This window comes from Puma concolor, chromosome C1 (assembly GCF_028749965.1).
Source record: "Puma concolor isolate L17-30 chromosome C1, mPumCon1.1.hap2, whole genome shotgun sequence".
NCBI lineage: Eukaryota > Metazoa > Chordata > Mammalia > Carnivora > Felidae > Puma > Puma concolor.
Genome location: NC_141674.1, coordinates 46,286,712 through 46,298,922, shown reverse-complemented (window position 1 = coordinate 46,298,922; position 12,211 = coordinate 46,286,712). Strand labels below are relative to the sequence as shown.

The 12,211-nt window shown below is 47.0% G+C and overlaps 1 protein-coding gene across 1 annotated transcript in view; it reads right to left on the bottom strand.

Annotated features, from left to right (window-relative positions):
- Window positions 1-12,211, bottom strand: part of C8A (complement C8 alpha chain) — a 69,603-nt gene that overhangs the window by 8,349 nt on the left and 49,043 nt on the right. The window contains exons 8-9 of the mRNA XM_025912199.2: window positions 1,766-1,897; window positions 570-727 (exon numbers count right to left, since the gene is read on the bottom strand). Of these exons, the coding sequence (XP_025767984.1) occupies window positions 570-727; window positions 1,766-1,897 (290 nt within the window). The remainder of the gene's footprint in view (window positions 1-569; window positions 728-1,765; window positions 1,898-12,211) is intronic.

Below are 12,211 nucleotides of genomic sequence, written 5' to 3'. Positions count from 1 at the left end.
AGACTCACTTCTGGACCAGAGGTTCATTGTGATAAGGGGATGAGATCACTTGGAGCAAGGGCAGCAAATACAGCTTGGTACCACAGCTTGTTCTTGTATGGCCTTTGAGCTGAGAATGGTTATTACGTATGTAAAAGTTTGTAAAAAAGAAGGAGAAGAATTTGTATGAGAGATTGTCTGTGGCCCACACAGCCTAAAACATTTACTATCAGCTCCTTCCCAGAAAAAATTTGCCAACCCTCGACTGAACGAATGTGACTTTAAAGTCTTTTCTGTATAAATGAAAGTTCTTATTTTTAATGTGGCCTAATTCTGAAGAAATTCTGGGACCACTAGTGTAAAACTAGGCTCTGCCCAGATGTTAAGCTTCTGCTCCCGGAGGTCGTGTGGCCTGGGTTTAAAGTCACAGGCTCCCTGTAGTCAGGCGGCGGGAAGGCCACCAGATCAGTGTGCCGTTACATTTAATCTTGTTCTTTGATGGGCTCATAATAAGAAATATGAAATGATCTGGTCTGCTTCACTTTCATTCCTCATGGACGTAGAGTTTCTTCAAGTGCGAAAAGACTTACCTCAAAATCAATAACAACAGGATTATACTTTAATGACCTCCCCCAGGAACGATACGTAATGGTGCTCCCGTTTTGAGTCAAGCCACCGCCCCAGCCAGAATTGCCACCTCGCACTCGAGAAATGATGTCTTCCACAGCCATGGCCAGCCTGTCTTTGTCTGCCAGCAAGAAGATAAGTGCATTAGTTCAGTTTCCAAAAAGCCAAAGGACTGGTTGGCAAGCTCCACTGATGAGATTTGGGACAGTTTATGTGATCCCCTTACAGCTGTCTCCCGTTCTTCCACCTTGCTCAGTGAACTAGCAGGACAACCAGAAGGGAAGGACCAAGACCCAGAACTAGACCCATCCTCTGAATTAGAGCAGACACTGTGAGGACAGCCCAGACCAGACCCGCATGGCGGAGGGACAGGATGGGGAAACGGGTGAGGATTCATTCGTGCACGCATTTATTCGTTCATATGCCACATGTGTACTCAGCGCCTGCTACCTGCCAAGTAGGTTCAATTAAGTATCATAGGTGCTGTGACAAATGTCTCTATGGGGCATAGAAGGGGCATAGAGAAAAAGGCAGTTAGATCTACAGCGGGGAGGGAGGATTGTCAGGACAAAAGGTGAGTTGTCTAGAAAAGTGAATGACCAGGTAAATGGAGAGAGGAGGGAAGGGCATCACGGAGAAGAAAGTATTTGACTTAAGGCCCCGAGGCATGAGTAGCCAACACAGTGGGAGTAACCTGAACCCCAGTACATTTGATGAGTGAATGAATGAATGAATGAATGAACACTCACTGCCTTATTCGGGAAATGCCAAAAATATCCGTATACAAGTTTCTCTAATAATTGTTCTTTGAGCTTGGTAACTATATTGTCCTCTCTCGGCAGACTATGACCCAGTGGGCTTTTATCTCAACAGTCAACTGTCCAGGTTCTGTCTGTACATTCCCTTCATCCCAGTTCTTACTTAGATCTTTGTCTAGTGCTCGAAATCTAGAAGTCACATATTTCTAAGGTGATCTCAGTACATGGTTAATTCAAAATAGAGCCACAACCGGTTATTGGTTTGGGGTATTTAACAGCTATACAGCATGACCATTGACTGAAATGGAACCAGTTGAAGGGCAAAATAGTGTCTGTGCCCTGAGTGTGTGTCCAAGGAAAAGTCTAGCTTCTCTTTTAGGGACCTATTACTAAATACTTACTAGTATTGCCACCTCCAGTTTTTTCACAACGTTCTGCTGATAAACGTCCTTCAGTTTTTATGCTGTCTGTGTAATCATAGTCAATGCCCACAAAGCCTCCGAAGCATTTCTTGATATCTGTGCTGGTAATGCCTGTCACAGGGAGACAGAGAGATACAAAATGCTGAGACGCTTAAAGACTGTGAATACGTAACAACTCACAGCAGGAGAAGCTAGCTTTGGTTTTGGAGTCTCAGAGAGCTAAGGTGAAATCCCAGTCCTCTAACCCAATCTCAGTGTTCCCTTCTGTGCGGTTCAAACCCAAATAATTCTGGTAATGAGAAGGAATATGTATTGCACATACTAGCTGCTCAAAAGTGCTAGTTCCCTTTCCTTTGCACATTTTCCACTGAGCCTCCTCAAGGCAGGGATTCTGTCTCATCCATCTCCATAAATGCCTGTGCCTCACACAGTACCTGGCCCGTGATCGGCACCATTTTCGTGCTGCCATTTTGGACTCGTTGCTCCTTCCTCTCTCTTTCACCATCTTTCCGAAGTCTACTCAAGCTCCAGTTCAAATGTCATGTACTCCATGAAGCATACTTGGATCAGAATACTTCCCTCCTTCTTCAGAACTACCGGTGTGTGCGTTTGGGCATGAATGATCATATTTGCACAATTCTTTTTGCCCAGGTCTTCCTCCTACCCTGGAGAGGCCAGACTGCCTTTAGAAGATGGATAGATCTCCACGGGAAGTCGGGCCTGCCTTCTGACCCCACGAGAACTGTGAGTCCCACATTAGCTGTCTCCATATTTGTTTACATCTGAGGACCCACGGAGGAATCTGAGTCTTCTAGATGAGGCATGTAATTCTCAAAGCACGAAAGTCATTTTGTCCCAAGCCCTCGATCCGTAAATGAATAGAGCTGAGTTTCCAATCCTTGGTCGGGCTGGCAATGTAAGGCTAGAAAAGTCAACTAGAGCAAGATACCGGCCCTCGCTACAGAGTCCAGCTTTATCTGTGGCTAGAGGTCAAGGATTTGTGCCTTATTCACCACTCTCTTGTCGGCATAGCGGCACAGTGTCTGTTGTGGACGAGGCGCTCAGTAACTACTTTCAGAATAAGTGGTTGATGGGTGAAAAAGGTGAGTAAATAAATAAATATATGCCATGAGTCCTTTGGTATGGGCTTCTGACGGGAAGAATCTCAAAAGTCAGGAATCCTGAATTTAAATCTCAGTCACTTTGATGAGTGGATAAGGAAATTATGGCGTATGTATAAATATGCGTGTATGACTATTACATACATCTGATTATCATATGTGATATATATGATATTCAGCCTTAAAAAAAAAAAAAAAGAGAGATCTCGTCATTTGCAACAACATGGATGAGCCTGGAGAACATTATGCTACATGAAGTAGGCCGGGCACAAAAGAAGAAAAACTGCATGATGTCGCTTATATGTGGACTCTAAAACAACCAAATAAATATATACAGAAGCAGAGGTAGAAAGGCAGTTGCTGGAGGTGCAGAGGTGGGGTTGGGGTGGGGGGGGGGACGCTGGTCAAAGAGAACAAAGTTGCAGTCCTGTAGGATGAGTACGTATAGAGATCTAATTGCAGCCTGATGACTATAGTTAATTATACATATGAAATACTGAAAAATTGGAAAGTGTGGATTTCAGGTGCTCTCATCCCATACACACAGGAAAAGGTAACTCTGTGAGGAGAAGATGTGTTAATTAGCTTTAGTGTATGGGGTGCCTGGGTGGCTCAGTCAGTTAAGCGTCTGACTTCAGCTCAGGTCATGATCTCACACTCCGTGAGTTCGAGCCTCGCATCAGGCTCTGTGCTGACAGCTCAGAGCCTGGAGCCTGCTTCGGATTCTGTATGTGTCTCTCTCTCTGCCCCTCGCCTGCTCATGCTCTGTCTCTCTCTGTCTCAAAAATAAATAAAAACATTAGTTTCACTGTAGTGATAATTTCACTCCATATATCAAATCGTCATGTTGTATGCCTTAAATATGTACAATTTTTTTTTTTTTAAGTAAAATGAAACCAATCCCAGTCATAGGCACCCTGGGTGCATTGAGAAAAGGCCGGTGATGGCACTGGGCCTCACTTTCCCGTTTGCAGAGAAAGTGGCTGGATTTGCCCATCTCCGGGCCCGCCTGAGCCGCAGCCCCCTACCTGTGGGCACGTGTTTCTGAATCACGGCTGAGCTCCTGGTGCCTGGGAGGCTGGACGCTGTGAGCACCAGCACTCAGCACCAAGCACAGGGCTTCCTCGGCCACTTCTATTCAAGCACTTTTAATTGTTGATGCATTACTAATTGAGGAAGATTTAGCATATTTAATTGTTTTGATTAAAAAATGCTTCCCCAGTGATCAACAAAAGCGGGGGAAAGGAATTCACAGGCAGAAGCCAGAGTGATTACAAGTGGGGGATGGTGGAGAGCCGTGGACTTACAGTGCCAGGGCAGGCTGATGGGGCGGAGTGGGGGAGGCTGGAGGCTGTCTGCAGGGCCCTTTTGCTCAGGCACGGTCTGCCACAGCCTGCCACACGCAACAGGGGAAAGAGAAATCCAGTTCGATTTAAGCGGCACCGCCTCACTGCAAAGATTTGCCTTCCGGGGACACCGACGTAGGGTACCAGCCAGCAAGGGAAGGCCTGTGACTTAAGGATCATACGACGTGAGAGCTGAAAGCATCCTTGGACACCTAGCCACATTCTCTTTTCTGGTTGAGACGCCCTTAGTTCATACAGGTTAATTATCTTGCCTGAGGTCATACAGCTAAGAAATGGTGGAGCTGAGGGGCGCCTGGGTGGCTCAGTCGGTTGAGCGTCCGACTTCGGCTCAGGTCATGATCCCGCGGTCCGTGAGTTCGAGCCCCGCGTCGGGCTCTGTGCTGACAGCTCAGAGCCTGGAGCCTCTTCAGATTCTGTGTCTTTCTCTCTCTCTGACCCTCCCCCATTCATGCTCTGTCTCTGTCTCAAAAATAAATAAACATTAAAAAAAAAAAAGAAATGGTGGAGCTGAGATTCAAACTCAAGTCTGGCTCGCTTAGAAGCCAGTGGTATTTTCACTAATTCCAATTATCGCATCAGACTAAAGAATTCTGCTGTTAGAAAAATTTAGTAAACACCAACTGCATACCATCCCCGGCACATCGTGTGTTGGGCAGTGTAGGCACTGTGAGCTAAAGTAATAGGAGTATGATACAAATCTGAATAAGTAAGCCTTTGTCCTTGAGAAGCTAGCAGGTTTGGGACAATATACCAAACAAAAGCGAAGGCGTCTCCTGAGAGTTGCGTGTTCCAGAACACGAGGGCTGGGAATGGAGTGCCTCATCGGCAACTGTAGGAGCTGCTCAATCAGAGCTATCTACAGAACACCCATGGGAAACCATGCCCAGTAAGCTGGGAGGTGGGGGGCAGAGGAGGTCAAATGCAGGGCCAAGATCCAGGACTTGAAACCACTCGAAAGCCGTATTGGGAACTGAGACACAGGGCCAGAGGTGTCTTGCTTCCGTCAAGCAAAGAACAGAGGAGGGAGAGGGGAGAAAGAACAGAAAAAGGCCTGGAATCGTGCGGCACTTGCCCAGATGGGTGTGGGCACGGGTGGCCTGACGACGCAGCTGGCTCTTGAACAACATGGGGCTTGGGGGTGCTGACCCCTCACACAGTTGAAAAGCCAAGTGTAACTGACTCCCCCAAAACTTAACTACTGATAGCTTACTGTGGACGGGAGGCCTTACCGTTAACATAAATAGCCAATAAACACATATTTTGTGTTGTCTATATTATAGAGTACATTCTTACAATAAAGTAAGCTAGAGAAAAGAAACTGTCATGAAGAAAATCATAAGGAAGAGAAAATACATTTACAGTCCCGGACTCTATTTACCGAAAAAAAAATCCACCTAGAAGTGGACCCACACAGTTCAAATCCATGTTGTTCAATGGCCAACTGTATTTATGGAACCAAACAATGATCTGCCATGGCTTCACCCCATCCCATCAGGCTGGACTCCCTAGATACCCACTTTGGACCGTAGTGGCATTTGTTACGGTTTTTGAACTTCAGAGACCCCTGGAGTTGATGTTTCCCAAACTGGACTACATAGTGACATGGTTTGGAGTGCTTATTTAAAATACAGATTCCTGGGGCGCCTGGGTGGCTCAGTCGGTTAAGCGTCCGACTTCAGCTCAGGTCACGGTCTCGCGGTCCGTCAGTTTGGGCCCCGTGTTGGGCTCTGGGCTGATGGCTCAGAGCCTGGAGCCTGCTTCCGGTTCTGTGTCTCCCTCTCTCTCTGCCCCTCCCTCGTTCAGGCTCTGTCTCTCTCTGTCTCAAAAATAAATAAACGTTTAAAAAAATAATAATTAAAAAAAATAAATAAAAAATAAAATACAGATTCCTGCGTCCCACCTGTATCAATTCTAATTCTGTATTTCTGAGTAATTAGCATTCTGTCTTTGAAAAAATAACCCAGATGACTCCTATTCAGTGCATCTGGGAACAGATGTTGAGTACCACGGTTTTACAGAGAACTCTGGTGGCCTGTCACAGAGCGCTGGCCTGTGCCCTGTCTCAGTCAATGCCTTTGTCAATGCCGTGGATATGGACTTGGCAGCCAGGCTCATCATATGTACCCAGAAGAAGTAACTATGAAAAGCCAAGGATCATTCAGATAAAGAATCAGGATTCAAAAAGCCCTCGGAAGGTTTGGAAGGATAGACGGACCAAGCGTAGTGAAATGAGACTCAGTTGAGAAAGCTGGGGAGAAAATACCATGCACGAGCACAACAGGGAATGGGAACAGCTTAGGAAAGCAGAAAAAGGCTGTAGAGTTTTGGATAACTTCCAGCTCAGGAGGACGATGAAGCCAGGTGAAATGCCAGGTGAAAATTATAATCAATTAGGTAAAGGAGGGGAGCATCTCTCTCTCTGCAGCTTAGAGAAACCCAGAACCTGGCACAAAAGTCTGGCGTCCACATTTTAAAGGAAATAAGAGACTGTGACATTCACTGAAGATGATTCAGCCTTAAAAAAAAAAAAAAAGGAAATCCTGCCATATGCAAGAACATGGGTGAACCTTGAGGACATTATGCGGAATTAAATAATCACAGAAGGACCGATATGCATGATTCCACTTATATGAGGCATATAAGATAGTCAAACTGATAGAACCAGAGTGTCGAATTGTGGTTGGCAGGAGTTGGGAGGGGGGAAATGAGGCATTTCTTTTTCTTTTTTTTATGTTTATTTATTTTTAAGAGACAGAGAGTGAGTGGGGGGAGGCAGAGAGAGAGAGGGAGACACAGAATCTGAAGCAGGCTCCAGGCTTTGAGCTGTCAGCACAGAGCCCGCCGCGGAGCCCGCTGCGGGGCTTGAACTCTCGAGCTGTAAGATCATGACCTGAGCTGAAGTCGGACGCTTAACCGACTGAGCCACCCAGGCACCCCAAGGCATTTCTAATCAATGGACATAATGTCTCAATTATGTAAATTCTAGAGATAGAATTGTCTCTATAGTTAAGAAGACTGTATTGTCCACTTGAAATTGTGTTACTTTGTTAAAAGAGTAGATCTCATGCTAAGTGTTCCTACCATAATAAAACGAAAAAGGAGGAAAAAAGGAAATAGGGAACATCCTTTGGGAATGTTTGAGGGGATTGGGGATGTTTACCTGAACAAGAGAGGAAAGGTCTAAGATAAGGAGAACAAGATTCAGCTCACTGGAGGGTTATCTTGAGGAAGAGGAAGTAAGCTTATTTGTGTGGCTGGAAGGGCAAGAACGAGGGCCAAAAGGACAGAAGTTACAAGAGGACAGATTTAAGCTCAGCGTCAGGTAAATCATCATCACAGATCAAGGAGATAGGAGTTGTTTCATAAGGCAGTGAGCACCCCATACCAAGAAGGTACCAAGCACAGGCTATTTGTCTGTAAGGAGCACTGTGGAAGGGCTTGAAGAGTTGACCGGTGGTCTTTTAAGGTCTCTTCCAAAGCCACGATTCTGAAACTTTAAGAACATACCAGAACACCTAGGGAACATCTGAAACAAGTTTGGTGAGTACTTAATGACTCCTTGCTGTGTGCCAGGCATCTGGAAATAAGGAGGACTCAAGAGTGTCTACTCTCAGTGAGCTCACAGGCAAGGGTGAAGAAATGGAAGGAAACAGTTATTGCCCTGTGGGATGAGGGCCGCAGAAGAAGGCAACAGAGTCAGGACTAAGTCTTGCTTGGAGGTCAGAGGAGGGATATCGGAGGCCAGTCTGAAAAGATGAGTAGGGATTAGTCAGACAAAGTGGGGACGCATTGAGAGTAGAGGGAGACCATGTGCAGGCCCTGCATCCCCAGCACCAGGATTCTGCTCAGAAAAGCCACCCTGACCTAAAGTCCAGAGTAGAAAAGAGAGAGAGGTAAGGTCAGTGTAGGAGGTACTGGGAGCCCCTGGGTTCCTTCCCGCTCTGATCTGGCCTCAAGAAGAGCTGTTGTGGTGACCTCCTGCAGGCCAGGAGCCCAGGGGACATGTCCCTGGCCGCCACGTCTAGTACGTCTTCCCAGCCTGGCCTCGACTGTGGCCCAGGCGTGGGAGCTGCTCTCACACCTCCACGGAGAGGCTGTATCACTGTGGCTCAAAGGCAGGACCAGGCAGCTTGACTTCTGAGGTGGCAGAACACAGCAAGTCTGTCACTCTTCAGATGAAAACCATCAGGTGGAAAACAGCAGGTGTAAGACATTATTTATCCCTTTGCAACAAACAACTGCCATTCAGGTTGCGGTCATCTGTCTGCTGTGTTGCTTTGCTACATCGGTTGTCCCCAAAGACAGCCTCGGAAGGAAAGGGGAGCCTGATAGGGTCCATTTCATGTGATAATATTGGAAGAGATGGTTGTTTAGCTGGGAAGGATAGGCTAACTTACCTGCCCCCTCTGTGCTGTTTATCCACTGAAACTCAAGCTTCTCCCAACCACCTAAGAATAATAGTGTAAGTCCCTCTGTGCCTTTCACATGCTGTTCCCTCTCCCACTCGACTCTAGAAAGCCTTCCTTCTCTCTCAGGGATCCAAATCTGTGTCTCCACGGTCTCCTCGTGTGTCCCCCACGCCAACCCAGTGCTTCCCTCCAGCATAGTATTTAGCGAATCCTAGCAATTGTCAGTTTCTTGGTCTGTTCTTCCAATTATACCACAAACTTGTAAAATTGTCTTCTGGGTTTTACAGGTCTTGGCACAGACCCTGGCATGTGACAAGCCCCCAGGATTGCTCAGGGATGGGCTGATTCCAGCCAATCTAGACAATACCTCTAAAACGTTTCGGTAGTCACAGATCTTCCTTTTGGTTGATGATGCACACGACATCTTTGTAACATCTCACACCTGATTAAGAGATGATATTTTATAAAGCACTTTCACTCTGTGTTATCCCATTGGAGGCTCACAACAGTCTTAGGGAGCTGGGAGCATTTATCCATTTTGCAGGCTCGCTGGTTGGAAAAAGCAGTAATTGTGGTGAACAATGTGAACTCTGTTCAGATATGTTACTTGAACTTCTTTGGGCTTTATTCTCCCCGTTTGTAAAAACGGGGGTGATAGTTTCCGCACATGAGTCCCTAAAAACAGTGTCTGACACAATTAAGTCTTCAACAGATCTTAGCTACTATCATTAGGTTACTTGCCCCAAATTCCAAAATAAACAGGCCCAGGAATCAGGGTGTGATGTAACGTGTGTTACCTCCAAATGCGGTTTCATTTGGATGTTTCCTTTCATCACATTAGTGTTAACTGTGCAGAGAAATGTTCCTCATGTGGCGTGAGTAGCTGTGGCCTTACCGAGCCCCTCATTCCCTGAACACCTCATTCTACAAAGCGGCAATCTGTGCTCCCCATGGGTGTTGTGGGACTACAACCTCAGGTCTGTCTCCTGACTGGTAACAGCTATCTTCAGGGACTCTGGCCCTTCTAGATAATTTTGGCCATACACAAGAGGCAGTATGGCGGAGGGGGCTGAGGTGGCCATGACGAGAGTGAGTATAGCAGAGATGTTCCGTCTCTCTGGAATGGAGACCACCTGAGCTAAAATTCACCTCTGCACACCAACTATCTGAGCAAATTGTTGAACCTCCGTGTGCCATGGTTTCCCATCTGGAAGGTGGGGGCTTTTGTAGAGTCTGCCTCATAGGGTTGTTTGTGATGGTTAAGTGAGCGAAGCTGCACCAAGTACAATTCTTGGGATTGTGCCTGGCTCAGAACCAGCCATCACGGTCAAGTGTTCCTGTGATTAGTATTGCAACAAATGCTACAGCATACCCAGACTGGGCTCGTGGTCCCTGATGCTAAGCTTGGAAAATCAGAGAATGATGGAGGCCGAGGCGTTTGTCAAGACAAATTTTCTTAATCAAGCTTTCTGCAGTATAAACTGTTCTGAATGAGTGAAGGCCGAGAGAACGCCCACATTTGCTAAGTACCTGTTATGTGCTAGGTAAAGCTTTCCCATGTGTTATCTTATTTCATAACCACACATCTCTCCATGACAGGTACAATTATTCCCATTTTTTTTAACGTTTTATTTATTTTTGAGACAGAGAGAGACAGAGCATGAACGGGGGAGGGGCAGAGAGAGAGGGAGACACAGAATCGGAAGCAGGCTCCAGGCTCTGAGCCGTCAGCCCAGAGCCCGACGTGGGGCTCGAACTCACGGACCGCGAGATCGTGACCTGAGCTGAGGTCAGAATTATTCCCATTTTTAAGATGAGTAAACAGAGGCTTAGATAGTTTAAGTCACTTGCCCAAAATTCTACAGTAAGTAAATAGTAGAACTGGGTTGAACCAAAGTCTATGTCCAAAGCCCATGTCCTCCATGCCACATTATGTCACCTATGGGAGAGAGAGAGCTAAGGGTGGCGCTGGGGAGTAATTTTGACATCATCACACCTTTTTCCCCTTTAAAGCTGGGGCTCTTTCAAAGATAGAGCTAGAAATTCAAAATCAGGACAAGATCAGGAGAATGGTGCTGAGGGTCTCCTAGGTCCATGTGTATGCAAATGACTTGGGGGGATGGGGACAAAACCAAGACACCAGGAGTCTGTCAGTCAATCAATACCATCCATCACTGTGCAGTCTGGTTGTCATGGCAACTGGGGATAAAGCCTGGAGCCTGTTAGAATCTTGTGCCTGTCTGTTCAGGGTGACTGGTTGGTTAGCAGGCACAGCAAAAGACCCTCTGGACCAGCCCAGACTATTTAGCCATAAATATAAGACACTTCACCATCAGATTCCTGCCCACCTCACCCTCTGCACTGTCCAGTCCAGCCCAGACTCTTTAGGAATCTACCCCAACGCTGCAGAGTAAAGGAAAGCTCCAGAGGAGGCCCAGCATATATGGGCTTGGATTCTGAACCTCTCCTGCTAGAAAGACACTGAGCCTCTACTGTGCACCAGCTTCAGGCTATGGACAAGACTCCGGGAACGCATCATTAACAAGATGCATAATGGAAACAGGCAGCTGCAATGGTGTGATGTAACCAGTAAATCCTAGGTGCACTGGGGTTCAGCATCTAACAAGACGCCCAACCCAGGGGCGCCTGGGTGGCTCAGTCAGTTAAGTAGCCGACTTTGGCTCAGGTCATGATCTCGCGGTCCGTGAGTTTGAGCCCCGCGTTGGGCTCTGTGCTGACCGCTCAGAGCCTGGAGCCTGTTTCAGATTCTGTGTCTCCCTCTCTCTCTGACCCTCCCCCGTTCATGCTCTGTCTCTCTCTGTCTCAAAAATAAATAAACGTTAAAAAATAAAAATAAAAGAAGAAGAAGACGCCCAACCCAAAACTGTGGAGACAGAAAGACTGCCTGGAAGGGTCCTACCTAAGCAGAGACCAAGAATGGATAAGCATAAGCCAGGCAAAGAAGAAAGGTTATGGGGAGGGGAGCAGAAATCCAGGTAGAGGAAACAGCACGTTACTTCTTGGAAAGCCCCAAGGAGAAAGGGGGTATGGTTAAGTCGAGAGACCAGCAAATAGTACGGCACAGCCCAGTGGTGAGTAATGGGCTGAGCAGGGCCACACAGCATGCTCCCTTGAAGGCCAGCCATCTTATCCAGTGGCAGGAACCCTCCCATTCTCAATGGTCACCTTTGCATGGCTCCAGCAGCTTGCCATTCTGCTACTTGTCATCCTCTCTGTGGCTCCCTGGAGGCCAATACTGACTCCATTTCCAGGTTAGCGTTGTTATCACTCTTCCTGCCATAGCTCAGCCGCAGGATTGCTCTCATTAATGCACTGGCCTCAGGGGCCAGCCCTCCACATCAGAGTCTGGCCTTTGGGTGAACCTAGACACTCATCTCACCCTCACCCTCACCCGTTTGCTGCTTCAGCCACTGTCATAAGAGGCCCTCCACCCAGAAAGCCCTAGCTCCCTTCTCCATCAGGCAAGCTCCTCTGCCTGATTTTTAGAAGTTCAGAGTCTAGAAAAGG